The sequence below is a fragment of the Camelus ferus genome, chromosome 35 (assembly GCF_009834535.1).
Source record: "Camelus ferus isolate YT-003-E chromosome 35, BCGSAC_Cfer_1.0, whole genome shotgun sequence".
NCBI lineage: Eukaryota > Metazoa > Chordata > Mammalia > Artiodactyla > Camelidae > Camelus > Camelus ferus.
In genome coordinates, this window is record NC_045730.1 from 16,591,327 (window position 1) to 16,608,827 (window position 17,501).

The 17,501-nt window shown below is 38.7% G+C and overlaps 1 protein-coding gene across 1 annotated transcript in view; it reads left to right on the forward strand.

Annotated features, from left to right (window-relative positions):
• Positions 1 to 12,817, forward strand: part of ITGA8 (integrin subunit alpha 8) — a 172,404-nt gene extending 159,587 nt beyond the window's left edge. The window contains 3 exon segments of the mRNA XM_032474106.1: positions 116 to 217; positions 8,083 to 8,205; positions 9,919 to 12,817. Coding sequence (XP_032329997.1) covers positions 116 to 217; positions 8,083 to 8,205; positions 9,919 to 10,005 — 312 coding nt within the window. The 3' untranslated portion in view covers positions 10,006 to 12,817.
• Positions 12,818 to 17,501: the final 4,684 nt, after the last annotated feature.

Sequence of the window (17,501 nt, forward strand, 5' to 3'; positions counted from 1 at the left end):
AAGGAGGAAATTTTGCTTTGGAAATTAACAACACTGAAAACAATTGGATGGCTGCCAATATAAGTTTTAAGAGCTTTACATGGAATATATTTAATTTTTTTTTTTAAATTTTCAGAGGAAAAACAATCCCTATTCTCTTGCATCCCTGGTATCCTTTGAAGTTAAGAAGATGCCTTATAAAGATCAGCCAGCAAAACTCCCAGAAGGAAGCATAGCAGTGAGTATCTTAAAATACATAGGTACAAATAGCATCACTGAAATTATTTTTAAGTCATTGTTTAGTGTGTGCTCAGTTTAAGTGCTTATTACATTGACTTGAGAAAAGTTTCCCTCTTTAGATCACTGTTTTCTTTTTTCAGTCTGGAAATTTCAGTGTCACTGGATCACATTTTTAAACCTTCAATGTAAAACTTCTACTCCCCAAAAAAATCACAAGGCAGGACTAATACCATTTTTCAATTTAGCCATTTTGTTTGAAAGAAGTCCAGATACTGATGATTGTTACAATAAAATCATAGTTATCGCAATTTTAAAGACAGTCTGGAGACTGAGGCGGGAAAGGAGGAATCTCTTTGTTAGGGACAATTGCTGCAGATCAGCTACATGAGCTTGGACCGTCAGCTTTTCTTTCTATACAAAGAATAGTCATTTTTACCTGGAAATAAAAATACACTATTAGCTTCATTAGACTGAAATGTTATTTTTAAAATTGAGGCTGTTAAACATTACTGACACCCAAATATCTGTCCCAGCATAACAGCTGGCATCCTCAACAACCTGCCCAGGCCATGGGAGCAGAGGGGAGAACGGGTGACAGGGGGCCAACAGGCACAGTCACCAAAGCTCTGCCTTTGCTGGGAAAGTGACCACAGCCAGGACTCCGAAAGATGATACTAAGATTTAAACCTTCATCTCTTGGTCATGCCATAGATATTTACAACCTCAACTTGGATTCTGGTCCCCAGGTCCTTGTTACTCGAGATGTGTTTTGCAGACCAGCCTCATCAACCACACCTAAGAATTGTTAGAAATTCAGAAACAGGCCTCACTCAAGAGCTGCTGAGTTCGAATCTGCAGTTTATCAGTATCACCAGGGCATCATGTACACTTGAGATGTATTGTACTGGATGTTTGAGAAGCATTGCTTTGGACAGTGTGGAAGTGGATACCATCATAATTTCTCATCACTGTAGGTCTTATAACGTAACTAATAGTTACTTTTTCTAGCCTAATCTACTCTTAATTGTTTAAATTAAATTAACCCATTGATTAGTGATTTTCAAACCTGAGTATGCAAAGAATCACCATTTGTGAGACTTTACAGATTTATTCGTACCAAGACCACACTCCAAATATCAGGATTGAGTGAGTCTGGGGTGGGGCCCTGGCATTGTGCCATAAAAGCTTTCCAGGTGGCTCTCCTGCAGTGACACTAGGAATGAGAACCCCCAGCACAGAGAGGAAAATCCCCAGATTTCAAAACAAGTTCTCTTGGGCTTCCTCCTGGTTCCACCCCCTCTAATTGGAAACCTTCCGAAAATCACTATACTTCGCTGAGCCTGTTAACCGCATTTACCTCCAAGTGTTGATAAGATTATGTATAAAAAGCTCTACCATTGTACCTGAAATGAGGCAGGTCTCAAGTTTCACTAAGAGTAACCCTCCCCAAATGCCTTAGCTTCCCTGGCAAAGCCCAGGGAACTCAATTGGAAATGCCCATAGATTCACATAGTCAAAATACTTCAGTAAACTTTGGTGGCATTTAAAGCAAGTCCTGCCACATCTTTCTTCACTTAGCCTGCCTTTCTTTCTCTCATGAGATGTCTGCTGTAGTTTGGATTTATGTTCAACCTAGAAAAACGGATGCTTGGGATTTTTAATATAGAATGTTCATTCATGGAGGGAGGTTCAAAGACTTGTAACTCTAAGGGAGATAAATCTGGGTCCTTTGTTTTCTCTGTGCACGTGCTCCATAACAGAAACACATGTGACAGTCAAGTCCATCAACAGGATTGCGTCTTTCTGTACTGGCCACAGGTGACAGCCTGCTGTTCTCAGCTCCTATCCAAAGATCCACAAAATGATCAGATACATGCTTCTCTGGTCCCAACCACCCTCGTTACTGCATCTTTTAAAAAGTCTTGTCATCTGATGTAGAAGATTTACCACCCCATTTATGTAAAGGTCATGGAAAAACCTTTTAGGTCTCCCAACCCCTGACTGACTGTAGGAGATGCTGCCAGTGGAGAGTTAGCTGTGCCCTGCAGCTTTGGTTTCAGAGGCCCATACTTGAAGTGACAGATGTTTTTTATACTGAGTTCTCTCAAAGGTCTTGTCATTCTTATCTTGAAAAGAACCCAGCAGAAGGGAATTGCTTTCAGGTGGTATAATCAGTTGGAAAAGGTGGTTAGGGGACCATCAGAGCTCCAATCCATAGTCTACCCCTGGGGAAAGTCTCTCGGTTCCTTTCTTCATAATGAGACAAGATTTTCTAGGCCCTTGTGTGGGATGATGCATCTGTTTGTGCTTCCTTTTCAATATGGTCATAATGCAACCGTTTCTGGTGCCCTAAATAAGCTCTCCATATTGATGAGAACAGTCACCCCTGTCTGTTACTTGTACAGTGTCTGTGTTTGTAACAAATGAACTCTTCCTGCCAGGGGACCTGTCATATTCAAGGATGAGGAAAATGGTGCTTGATGTGAGGGGATTGACTGAATGCGGAATCATTACACACAACGGGGAAAAAAATTACTCAGTTATCTGAACACTTTTTTTTTTTCCTATTAACACACTTTGGCATTTATATGTCATGTGACTAAAGCCAAATTCCATGATTTACATCTAGAAGGGAATAATATTGTCTGGCATGAGTCCAAAGGCAGTTATAAAATATTGTAAGAATGTCCTTATTTAAAAACTCACACATAAACTGTGAGTCCATTTGACTTTTTGAGTTGTTAGCAAGACGTCAGGATCTTAAAATGGATATTATTAAATGGATAATATTAAACAAGTGTCTCAAGTTCAAATTTATCATAGGGACGCCTTATCCGCATAGGGGCTATTTGAATGTTGTTAAAATATGTGTTCAGTTCGTCCACTTCATTTTATTATTTTCTTCTAAGTGGCACTGGAGGTAGGATGTCTTGGTACATTTATATAAAACATTTTTGTGACCCCACTGAAATATGTTTACACAAGATTTTGTGATACATAAATACAGATGTCAAGATTAACTGCAGTTGCAAATACAAGGGAGCTTTTTCCTTCTACCTTGGTATTTTGTCAAAATACACAAAAACATATCATAAATGTTGATGATAAGATGTAGGCATATTAAAGATTTACTTATGGTCTTTCCACCATAATAAAGAACAAGATTTATGACATGATGAAGATAAGATTAAATGTTCTCTACTTCCCATCACTTTAAACCACTTACAATACATGGAACTCACTAAAAGTGCAGATAGTTATATTAAGTGAATTGTTAAAAATTTATACTATCTCTTTAAATAGCTATAGGTTCTTGATACAGTTAAAAAAATGTTGATTAGTTGGCATGAGATTGACTTTTTCTCAGTTACTCAATATGAACCTTCTTTCGAAAGCAGTTGAAATGAGTAATCAAAAATCTCTGTTCTTAAAGTAAAGCTTTAGTCCTAAATACATCCCATCAGCTGGCTTGGGACCACCTTCTTGAAGAATGAATCTGATAAAGGGACTTGGGGAATTTGGCTAATCACACTATAACACAAGATGATACAGAAGCCCTAGAGATGTGTAGTCCAGTGAAGTAGCCATTCACCATGTTTCCCTGGATGGTGAGGACCTGAAATAAAGGTACAATAACTGAAGAAGTGAACTAGTAGTTTTACTTTGTTTCGACTCGCTTAAATGTAAACTTTAAAGCTGTAGCAATATAAGATATTTTCTCCATTAAATGCAACTTTAATATTTTGGTAAGTTTACATTTCACCTGAACCACTGAAAAACTAGCAGTTGTTATATGCTGCAAGTGTAAAACACACACTGGACTTTGGAGACAGTTAAAAAAAAAGAAGAAAATGTAAAATATTTTATGAATATTTTTATATCAATTACATGTTGAAATGATAATTTTGATATTTAGGGTTAAATACAATATATTATTAAAATTGATGCCCCATGTTTCTTTTTACTTTTTTTTTTATATGACTACTATAAAATTTTAAATGAAACGTGTGCCTTGCATTATATTTCTATTGGACAGCACTGATCTACAGCAGAGTTACAGAGGGTTCCAGATAGGAGCTCATGATAATACCTACAGAGCTTCAGAAACATAGGGTGTTTAATAAATCTCATTGGAAATGAATGAAAAATTCTTACTATAAATTGGAGTTTGGTCATTAGAAACTCCAGAAATTAACACCTATTTCTCTTATTATTTATTGTCCAATGGTTTTTTTTATAATCTAAGCTACTTGTGGGCTTGTCAAAATGAGCTGCCAAATATAAATATTAGGAATAACAAAGTTTGGGTATTTCTCGACATTTTATTTCTTGGCCACCTTCCCCCAACCATCCTGGGGCTTCCACTGGATTAATACAAATTTAAATTTAAATAAACATTGGTCCTATAAAAGTGATCAATTAAGTCCTTTCCTCTTACACTTGCCTGTGGAGTTCAAGTTTCTAATTTATACAGAGTTTGAGTTTCAGAAAAAGTTTGGCTTTACCTGTTTCCACTTGCAGATGGAATGCCCCATTGCCATTTTATAGACATGATATGTCACCTGACTCCCTAAGCAACATGTTCTCAGAAAGACCTCTCTTTCCAAGACCTAGATGACTTTTCCAACAATGTGTTAACATTTGATTCACCCACCTCTTCCTTGCAGCAGCCATCTAGCTCCTCAGCCCTGGAAATCTGAAGAAATGCTCTGGGGCACTATTGTTGTTCTGTATTTCTACTGTCCTTAGTTTAGCGACTTCCTGATGGTGCAGTGAAAAACCTTGATAAGCTTAGGAAAACAACAGGGGCAACAGAAGATCTCTGCAGCTGCACCCACTTGAAGTTGGGAAGATAAGATCGGGCAGCCTCAGTACCACACGGAAGTCCTAAACACAGCAGGCAAGGAGAGCAGAATGCAGGTGCAGGAGCAATGTCACTGACTTTGCCTTCCTTTAAAATTCTTTATGACCCTCCCTCTTCATTAATTACATACAGTGACTGTCTATGACATGCATAATCCTTACATTGAGAGTGCTCTGAGAAAGGGTATGAAGTATTTTTCAAATAAACATAATCTTACTGGGAACAGACTGACAACCGTTTTGGTGATGGGAATTTCAGAATTTTGGAACTGGTAAGGACAGTGGTGTTCAACTCCTCAGATGGTTTTAAGATTGCTGTCAGAATCTTTGGAAGTGAACACAGACAAAAAGCCAACAGATGTTGTCATTAGTCCTTATAATGCTGTTCTTTGTTTCTAGGGACTCTTAATTAAAGTATATCCTGCTTAATTTAATGTTTTATTTGTACTTTTCCATCACTGCGATGAAAAAACCTTCAACTATTCTCATTCGATCTTAGTGAGTGTTTCTGCTTGTTTCTACAGAGAGACCAGTTTTATTGGTGACATTGCAAAACCTATGATAGCCAAGTGGCAAAGAAATCCAGCAAACTACTCAGTAACTATTTTCTTTCCATTCCATTTCTTTTCATTAAATCAACAACTTAAATCATCTAATGGCCCTTATTTCAACTCCTTTACTTTACTTTACTTTATTTATTTATTTATTTATTTATTTATTTATTTATTTATTTATTTATTTATTTATTTATTTATTTAACAAAGCTGGGACTGTTTCTTGTGTTATCATGAAACATTGGGAGGTGATTTCAGATACCGATTAGATAAATCAGAAGAGGGAAAATTTAAAAAGTATTGTTGCCTATCTTCTTGTTAATTACCTCTCACACATGCACAAAATACAGACTGAAACTGTTGTTTCCACAGTAGACTTAGAACTTAGGGGGAAGGAACATTTACAAGAAACCTCAGAATTGTCCACAGCTCCAGATTTCTTTCTCTGAGGTCATTGTGACCAGCCTGTGAGTACACAGTTACTGCTATCCACTATAGTTGCAAAATTCTGAAATTCTCATTACTAAAACTGTATCAGTCTGCTTCCAGTAATATGAGGGTCATTTTACATTACTACTCCATTCCCTTTCTCTGAGCACCTTGTGTTAGGATTGAGCACTTATTTCATACATGTTATCAGATGTCATTCACCAAGGGAAAGGGATATAAACAGAAATGATCCAGGTGATCTAGTCCCCTGGAAAAATTACTTAGGCTGAAGAATCCAGGTGGCATGGTGATGCTTTGAGTCCTTGCCAATGCATTTCTTCAATATCTGTGCCCTGTGTCCTGTCCTCAAAGTGTGGCAAGTAGGGTGAATGTGACCTCATCATGGTCATGGAACATTGCATTTCCTCTTGATGTGTTGGATGGACAGGGGCAACACTGGCCAGGGAAGCTAACAGGCAAAGGAAGAAAGCATAATGGTCAGTAGGTTACGCCAGCCTTTTTCTCACTGGGAGCATGTGTCAAGGTCCTGGTGTTGCTAACCATATGGAATCACTAGCAGTCTCTCTACCATCAATGTGGTTTAGTCTGGATACAGATGGTATTTGGGGTGGGGAATCAAGTGACTTAAGTCATCATTATGTCTGCTGCACAAAAGAAGTGGACTAAGATGAAGGAGCAATTCAAAACCAAAACCTTCACAGGCTAAGAAAGGCATAGGCAAGGTGCTAAATCCAGTGAACAAGGCGCAAGGGAAAAAATGAAGAGGCAGGACCCAACGCTAGGGCACAGACTATGAAAACACTCATGTTTCCAGCCGGTGAGAACACCAAAGCCACCAACCTTCACCATGAGTTCTTCCCCTCCTCCTGGTGGGTTAGAAAATTGTGGCCTCAAGATTTTGAGTGTGTGTCAGGACTGGACTCATGATCCTTCCAACCAATATAGTTAAAATGAGGAAGACTTGGACCAGCTTCACGGAAGCAGTGCTTGCTTCTCTCTAAAACCAAAGAGGCCTGCTTTGGTGAGTAACATTTTAGATCCAAGAATATTTTTCTCTCTTTGATGGAAGGTGTTAGCAGCAGGACTGGGTCTCTCCTAGGTTTTTTGGGGATATCTCCAGTGGCACAGTGTCCCAGCACATGGGTAGCAGGAGAGTGCTCCTGCTCACGTTGGGAGACAGGGGTCGTTCACACGCACTGAGTGTGCAGTGCTGCTGGCAAGGTCTGGTTTTCCTCCAAGTTCCCTTGCAATAGTGGGGAATGAAATAAGCTCCAATAGCAACTGAAAATTGGATTTAAGATCGAAGGCCACTCCAACACAGTGAGACAATGAGCATTCACTTCTCTCACTGCTGTTACTTTCATAAAATACAAGATGGTTGGCTTTACCTGGCTGTGATTGACAGAACAATGATGGACTATTCATTGATAGAGCACAGAGCCTAGGGACAAAGAGATGGTGACACTAGTTAGATGTATGAATCACTTAGCCCCTCTGGGCTGAGTTCCTCAATCTTCTCATCTGTAAAATGGGAAATTAGATAAGGTGATTTCTACCCTTCCTGCACATCCAACAATCCATGGATATTCACAAGCTTGTCTCCCAGTGAGGTGAGCCCAGGTCTGTGGAGAAACGTATGTGAGCAGGCTTCTGGCTTTTTGCAGCATCTCCTTGTAGCCATTTTTGCCATAAAAGTTCCAGCCCAATTTAAGATCATTCCTTGCCAGCTTGTTGGTTCCTAGTCCACCTCAATTCTATTCCAGGGTTTCTGGATTGTTTAAGAGAAACACTCACCAAATGTTTTTAATTAGACTTCCTCCCAATCTGGGAGTCTTGAGAATATGCTAAATTTGCAAGATTCCATGGGCAGGTGTGGTAAATCCTCAAATTTCCCCTGGGGTGATCGGTCTTTTCAGAAGCACCCCCAATCTTATGTTGGCCTTATTCACCAAATTATTTTCCAATTAGGGCTCACTTCCTTTATTTTCCATTTCAGATTAAAACATCGGTCATTTGGGCAACCCCAAATGTTTCCTTCTCAATCCCATTATGGGTAATAATACTAGCAATACTTCTTGGATTACTGGTTCTGGCCATTTTGACGTTGGCTTTATGGAAGGTAAGTTTATTTGCTTTCTTGTCCTTTCTGTGTAGAGAGGCTACTGAGGGGATTTAGAAGGATATACCTAGAATTTAAAAAAGCAATGCTAGAGGCATGGTTTGGGGATTTCCAACAAAGGGGCATGAAAGGAAAATTGTGTCTTGTTTGCTTTGGCAAGGTTAATATGCTTGTGTAACTGACATTTAAGAAGACTGAGGGTGTTTCATGTCGCTTTTATCTTGGGATCTCTTGCAAATAAACATAAAGAGAGTTAGGCTGTATTAACTAAAACTTGTGATCTTCTTTCCAATATGCTTGGGGTGGTCATGTTCTTATGAAGACTTCTTTTTCTTGTTTAATTAATTTAGATCTTAAGTTTTTTGTTGACACAATCCTATCAGCAGTACTTTGAGATTTTTCTTTAGAAGCACCACACAGATGTAATTAATATAGTAATTAATTGATACATGGTCTTTCAATTAGACCAGATAGATCATGCATATTATAATTCCCTTGTACTTGGTTTCTGAACTTGCCAACTTGATCATCTCCATTAAGAAGCCTTAACTTACTCTTTAATATGTTTTTCTAAAGTTTGTGCTAAAAGTCTATAATAAGCATTAATTTCTGGCCCCAAAGCAATTGCTACTGCCAAGTTTCAGAGCTTTCAATTCCAAAATAGGAACAATGTCACAATGACATGACTGTAAGAGCAATTAATCCAGTCACATCTTCATCAACCGCTATTACTGTGGTTCTCCATTATCATAGTGTATTTTGAATAAACATGGAACCTGCTTAATAAACTGAAAAAAACTTTGCCTTCTAAGTTAAATGATGGCTTAGGACAGTCATCATTATGAGCTGTTTTGTGTCAACCTGAGCCCACACAGTCTATTACATAGCCTACCTTTAGAAATAGACTTTTGTGTTGGTCTGTTATTCATAGTAACTTTATGTCCATAAATGATGCAATAATATGTAGCCAATGATAGAATACTGCACTAGTCCTACACAGGAAAGATGACTCCACAGTTTTAAGTCAAACTTGATAAGGTAGGCTTCCAAACTAATAAACACGAAGAAAGAATTAAAGTTCTAGGTTTCTAGGAAAGTCATATTCCCTTAGACAAAATACCAATTTGACATTCAGGAGAAAGAAGATTGTAAAATCACCTCTTCCCTGAGTTGCTGATTGATCTTTGGAAGAATCACTAAGATGTTAGGTTCAAATAAAGGACCAATCTAATTTTCTCTATATACTCTTAAGTTCTACCAAGTGCAGAGAGAGATGCTGCAAACATCTCCTCAATGCTTCCATTAGTCCAACCTGACAGAGCCTACAGTACACTTCAAGAATCTCCTTTCCCAGACGAGCAGTTTGCATTGCTGCTGGTTCCATAAAACATGCAAAAAAGCAGAGTAGGAAGTCTTGGGCCAGGTTGCTGTAATCCCAAAAAATACTACAAGGTCCAGAAGTGGTTTATATAAAAGGAAATGCTTTTCCACCACTATGACATGGCAGGAAGAACATGAAAATGCCTATGCAATGAATTCCTCCCTGCAGGTAAAGAACACACTGCTTTCACCTCCTAATCTGGAGAATTGAGGAGATTATATTCACAGAGCTCCAAGTTCCTTAAAAAAATCTCAAGTGAAAACACTTAGAATGAGGGGTTGCACCGATTCCCAAAACAGCCTAACTTGAGAGCCCATTTCTCTCTTTCATAGTGTGGATTCTTTGACAGAGCAAGACCCCCCCAAGATGATATGAACGACAGGGAACGATTGACCAATGAGAAGACCCCTGATGCATGAAAAGGAAAACCAAAGACAAAAAAAAAAAAGAAACAACTCAAACACTGGTCCAGTTCTAAGACAAGAAGATTCATGAGGGTTCACAAAAGGTTTTCCTGTACCTGCCAGTGTTCTAAGAAATGGAAGGGTTGCGGAAGGTATCACATCTACACTGTGCTTTGTTTGAGAAGTTGCCACAGATCCCAGTGATCCTTTGGGGAAAGGAAGCATCCTCAACGCTGCAGAAGCAGTTAACAATTGTGGAAGATGTCATTTGCTTGAGTCACTCTGACAGACACTTGGAAATGGGTATGGGAACTGAGGTTGCTTTCCAGGTAAATCCAACAGAAGTCTCGAAGATGAAATGTCTGAATTAGGATAGAATTTAGAAGGTGCTTGAGGACCGAACCTTTCAACACTACTGTATCCATCAGAATATTTGACACCTCCCTTTGGAAAAGAAATATTTCTAATAATGTTATGGCTCAGGGAGACAACCTATGCTGTTGGTACTGTGAAAGTTCTTTGGAAACAGCAAAGATCGTCTTTGTAAGTGAGGGTAACGATTTATTTATTTATTTTCCATGGCTCTAGGCTGATACTCTAGAGGATTTGGGAATTAAGATTTGGTTCACTTGTTTTCAAAATCACTCACCAAATGTCCTTCTGAGATAACAGTTTTGTGCAGAATACATCACTCAACAGAGCTGCTTCAGGATTTAGACAGCATGAAGGAAAACAAATTGGTATTAAAAGGCTGTTTCATTTAATACCTTGCTGCATTCTGCCTGAAATTACTTTTATCCACACTTCCCAGGGACTCACATCTGCTTATTTAAGCTTTACAAAAATTTGCATTTTATTTCCTTTTACAAAAAAAAATTAGTATTTCCATTGATATAATTAGCAATGTATAAATTTCAAGGGACTCTCGAATCTGAGTGGTATTTAGTAGTAATCATAAAATTTCTAGAGTCCATTACTAAAATAATTAATAATAGGGGTAAGCATATTATTTTTAATATCTATAAGAAGCAACCCCAATATTTATCTTGGGATTAAATATCTATATTTTCTACTATACCTCAAACTTATACTCACAGAGAAGACATGTTAAACACAAATAGGAGGGAATATAAAGTTAGGCAGATGTGAGATGAACCTAGGAAAATAGATTCCTAAGGATTTTGTTTAGAATTGCCTATTCCAACTTTACTACTCATTTACACTGCTAATTTTTATAGTATACAACTTCGGAAAATAATTTTTACTTAAGCTATTTTCCTATCTTGAATTTAGCCGTCACAGAAACTTGATGTTTAAAACTCTTGTAAATAATCCATCATTGTGTGTGCCATTATGGTTTTTAAGTTAAATTGACCAGCCAAATTTATATAGTCTGCACAATTTGTATCCTTTTAATGATCATGAAAAATTATTAATGAAGAAATGCTGAACAAATTTTATATTTATGTGCAATATTTTATAGACCTATGTAGCAAAAGCATGTTTACACTGGCATTAGTTTTTTTAAATTAATATCTGAGTATTATTAAGTATGATAGAACAAGCAGACCAAAATCCTTAAGTTTACAAAGCAGTTGGAAAATTTATATCCCTATTTAACAATCTCACTTGATTTGAAAGATGAGCCAAACTCCCAGGCACTAAATTTTCGGTCATGCCTTAACCTGGAGAGAAGCCATTTGGCTACAGCTGCAGAACTTCTTTGGAGACAAATGAAAGGCACATGGACAAATACACTGAACAGCTCATATTCTGCCTGCTTGTGAATTAAATCCTGTCATGGTAGCGGTTTTGAGGCTGTTGGGAACAGAAGTCTGGTTCCCAGTGTGTGTGGCTGACTGTGGGTGAGAACTCTATGTGTTTCAAAGAGTTTGAGTGTCCCATACCAGCCTCTGGGAGACTTTGATGTTAGCTGTCTGGGTAGAATTGGTTTTACAGGGAGGTGGCCATCTCTATCATATAATTAGAGGGATGTTTCTCCAATCGTATTGTACAGATGGGTCTCCCTGCCTCCCAGTAATGCCCCAGCTCTTGTCATCATGCCTGACTTTTGGCCAAGAGAGAATGGCTCCTCAAGATTTTCAGTCATAAGACATCCCTGAGAAAATGCACCTGTTGCCTTTTAAGCTAAGCTTTGTGAAGGGACACAGAACTCTTAGGGCTTGGACCACATGAGCCAGGTCATTCAGACACCTGGAGGAAACTGGGGATGCCAGGGGCAAAACTGAGATCCAGAATAGCGCAAGGTATGAGGGCTTCAAAGGCAAACAACACCGTCTTCACGGTCTCAGCCAAAAGGAGCACCCTCTAGAGGGGTGGGCACTGCTGCCTACAGGCATTTCCCACAGGGCCATCAGCGCACACTGGCCCTCTCTACCACTTCGGGTGTGGAAGCAAATGGAGGGAGGGAGTCACAACTGAGGTCAGGTGAACCCTCCAGCCCTCAGTTCTTGAGTTCTCCCTCCATGTGGAGGATGTTCTAACAAAGCACTGAGTGAATCTGCTTCTCATCATATAAAGCCAATCACTTTCATAATTCACCATGTGCTGTGTCTCTCTTGGAATCTATCTGTATTTCAAATATGCCTTTTGAAATTCCTGCAGCTGGTTTTTCAGACTTGGAAAAAAATCAAGTTTTGTAAACTTGGAGATTTTTTACAAAATAAACAACATGGGCTAATTGCCACTGAAGCCCCAATGATTTGAACTTCTTCTTGTTTTATTTAAATACATGTATAGATGTGTGTGAAGGATTTCATGTACCTATTTACCTTGTCACTAATAAAATTAAAAGTTAAAGACATGATATACTTCGTGGTTTGTTTCCCAAGCAACAGAAAGCTTTCCCACAATGAAAAACATCGAAGACTTCTGTCTTGACACCTGATTCTTTATTATAAAAACACTAAACATTGGAAGAAATTTGAAAGAGCAAGGACACAACTCTTCTTTGGGATGATGAACACGTTCTAATCTTAGATTATGGTGATGATTGCACGAATGTACTAAAAAGTACTACTTTAAATGGGTGAGTTTTATGGTACATGAATTAAATCTCCATACATATGTGTTTTAAAACGTGAAGTCATTTCTAATATGTACACTTATACAACTGATTTATTTTCTCAACTGATTTATTTCTCAAAATATGTCTTTCATATTTTGTCCATATAAAAATCTTCACTTTTTTGTGAAGATTTCCCTGGAGTTTTCAGTCAAATCAAAGGGTCTTCCTGTCCTCCAGTGGCATATGTTCTCAAGACTTTTCCAGTGGACTGACCCTCCAAGCAAGCAGGAACTGTATCTTTTAACTTTTGTGTCTCCTGCACCTATTACCACACCATCATCCATTAAGTAGTCAGTGCTCAAAAATTGTTCTGAAGTGAATGAGTATACGTATGTGCACGTAATGATCATGGGGAAACATGTACCTTTGTAATCTGCTCCTATTACAAAGCTCAGAGGTACACACTTTTTTTATATATACTCCTATTTGTAATATTCATATAATGCTGTTATGATGGTTACCCAATCTTTCATTCAATTAGTAGATCATCATTTGTTTAACCCTCTTTTGGAAAGAGTTGTTCAGAGATTCACATATGATTAGCATTAAACTAAATACTGTCATATTTGAGGCTTCTTTTTGGTTATTTCAATGAATGAATTTCCCAAGAGTGAGGTTGTTGGGTCAACGTACAAGGAGATTTGTGTAGTTCTTGATAATATAGTGTTTCTTAAGAGCACTGGATCAATTTGCATTAACCTAAATATTCTGTTTCCTTCATACTTCGTAATTGTGTCAGCATTTTAAAAGTATTTTGGTAGTTGTTTTCAAATCTTAATTCGTATTTCATGGGGATTCAGTCTATTTAATGTGCACATTTAATTTTGAGTTCTAATGTTTATCAACCATTCAATATAAACCAATATATTGGTCATAAAGATGTTTAAATACTTGCCACTTTCTCTGGCTGGCATTCATGAATTCCAATGAAAAGAACACAGTGCCTGGATGCTTTCCTTATAGCCAAAAGCCAGCAATAGGATGAATCCTTTCCTTGATACTATTTCACTCACACTTTAAAGCCTAGACATTGCTAAAAGCTCAGGGTGGTCTCGAGGTGTCTATGTATCCCAGATGAAAAAATGCAAAACCAAATATAAATTCAGGAATATTGTTGCTGAAGATCAAAGTGCCAACCCAATACAAACAATCTGAGTGGGACAAGACTTCCCCACAGCACACCCAGGATGATTGATAATGGGACAGCCCCCCCCTGGTTAAAGCCTGGGCATGCTAATAGTAGGGGGAAAAAAGAATTCTTACCATATCTTGTTGAGTAGTAACATGCTTTGTAGGTGGATGTATCCAGTGAGCGCTCAGTCTTCTTAACAAATTCTGCTGAAACATTCGTCACATCCAGCCATGTTACATGTGGACATTTAACTTGTCAATACATTCTAAAGGTTGAGTTGAGAGCTGGGTGCCTAGAGTGGGCAAAATGAAATAACACCATTCTGCAGAATTCTGCAACAATGTAGAATTCCCTCCCACGTTGCACACTTCCTCTGTGGAAGTTGCACTATACTCACACACCATACTTGTAGATTTCCACAGCAACCTGCTACCCTTGAGAACAGCCCAAACATGAAAACCTTTGGCTGCTATCCATGAAGGCAAAGACAGTACCTCACTAGGATCTAATGTTCCTTTCCTCAAATAAAGCAGATTTTCTCCTTCAGAACTCTGATGGCATTCAAAGGTAGATTTCTTTAGCATGAAAAGTTAAAAGCATTGAAACATTTAAACTCATTTGGGAGCTTAGTAAGGTCCAAATGATGCTCCCTGGGGATGTTTAATTCAACAGCAAGTCCAGAATGGCCAGAGTACACATGGCACAACTCTGCTTGTCGGTGTTAAGTTCTACCCCACCTTGTCCCCTCAACACCATCTGCCTGACATGCTGCCTTTTGGCATTGTCTATATGTTCTCTATTACTTAGGGTTGTTGGCCAGAACCCACATGCAAATGTGGCCTGATACTAGTGTCTCTTGACAATAACAAGTCTTGGACTTAACTTCTACACACACGGTGGTATTATGATACAGTAGGAATGTTCTTAGTATCTCTGTGCTGTTGCTTATTTTGATTGTGCTCTGTGTTGCAAGAACAACAAAGTCATCAGCAAATCGTCCCACTGTCCACCTTTTAGACTCGGTTTGTTCTAAGCAGTCACAGTAGACCTCCCCAGATTTAAACCATTCGACTTCAACTGGCATTCACTGAATCAACTATAGTGGTATAAGCACATGTAACAATTTTTATTTCTGTAAGAAGTTTTAATTTTTGAAAACCCCCTCTATCTCCTCTGTGTTAGTTTCCTAGGGCCGCCATCACAAAGCACCACACATTGGGTGACTTAAAACAACAGAAATCTGTTGTCACACATTTTTCCAGTCCAAAAGCCCAAACCAGGGGTGTCGGCAGGAGCATGTATCCTCTGAAGGCTCTAGGGAAGGGATTGCTTCCATGCGTCTTCTGTACCTTCTAGTTGTCTCAAGTGTTCCTTGGTTTGTAAAGGCATCACTCCACTCCTTCCTCCTTGCATGACATTCTCCCTGCCTGTCCCACATCATCTTCCCTCTACATCTTGTCCATGTTTCCCCTTTTTATAAGGACACCAGGCATATCCGATTAGGGTCCAACCTAATGATCTCCTTTAACTTGATTACCTCTGTAAAGACTACGTCCAAATCCAGTTACATTCAGAGATACTCAGGGTTTAGGACTTCAACACATCTTTTGTGGAGGATACAATTCAATTTAACATCCTCCTTGAAAAGTTTCTATTGTTCTGAACAGTTTGACAAGTGAACCTAAGATGACGAAGCACTTATGAATTAAGGACACGTTGAGGGGTTTAAAGAGAGTATCTTTCTAATCAGCCTTTTGATTTCTACTCGCTCAGGTCATGGAGTGGTATTGCTGGTATATAATAGATTTGTAAATATTTGTCTTCTGTTCACTTACTGCCTTCACAAGCATATTAGATTAAGACAACTGCATTTTTCTAGAATTTACTCATCTGATTTGCTCCTCAATTTCTTACCAGCATCAGCCACATTCTCACTCTCTATTTTTCCCTTGAAATCATCTTATTCTCATGGACTATATGGGTAAATGTGAGTTTTGTGCTATGAAAGAGGAGATCCCGCACTTGGTGAAAACTAAAGGGTGCTGCTCACAGAATTAGTGGGACGTTGAAGGAAGGTCCCTATCTTTGGGCTATAGGGCTTGATCCTCACCACCACTGTTCAGCACAGAGAAAGCATGGCTTAGATCTGCAATGACAGAGCTGAGAAAAAGATCTACCATATTTGATGACAAAACCAAGAAAGTAAGGCAAAGGTAACTGGCATTTACTGGGCCACACACTTGGCAGTAGGAAGGAGTCTCCAAACAAAAAAAGGACAGGTCCTTCAGTGCCACAGATGGGCAATGCATCCATCCATGGACATCAGTCCAGTCTCCCAGGATGGCCAGTAGGCAGAGTCACAGCCCATGAAGCCAACCTTCTCTCTTTCATCCCTCTTCTCACTATGTACCTTTCCAGTCCTTACCTAGGAATGTCTACCAGTTTACATGTGGGACAGCTTCCACACCAGGTGGAGGCCACTGACTATTTCCTTTCAGCCAGTGGACTTTCACACCACACTCAGCTCCAGAAATTTATCCTATCCCACAAACCCCAGGCATCAGCTAGGCTGTCTGTATTTCATTAATGATAGAAAAATATGATAATACAAGTCTCAAGCATTCCCTGTGAGGAACAGTGGAGTGAACTGGGGTGGTTTAACCTGGAGAAGAGAATGTCTAGGGGAAGTGTTATCTGACTGTAATTATCTGAGGAATTATTATTAGGAAGAGGAAGTAGAAGTAGAACTGATTTAAGGTTGGAATAATAAAAGTAGTAATAACAATAAAAATAGAAATGAGTTAAGCATTTACTTTATATGAAGACCTCAGCTAACTGCTTTATACGCATTTTTTATTTAACCTTCACAACCACCTTATGAAGCAGGTTCTAGGATTACCCCTGTTTCATAGATGAATTGAGGTCTAGGGAGAGTAAGTCGCTTGCCAGTTTACAGCATAGCTGGTGGCAGAACTGACATTCAAACCCAGGTCTGCCTAACTCCACAGCCAGGACCATACAACCTGCCAATTTCAACAAATTGAGAGCAACTACCATATTCCATGCTGGAAGTAGGGAAGGAACCATTGAAGAAAATAGTTTTTCATGACCTTCGTGGTCTCTTTGAAATTCTCCCAGAACCAGAAAATTTAAAAATGAGGACTTCCAGATACAAAGTGCAAAGCTGAATCTTTCATCTAATTTACAGAGAGCTAGGAATCAGAACCACAGAATTTTGTCCTCTATTTTTGTTTTAATTTTAGTGCACACACACATGTACACACACATATA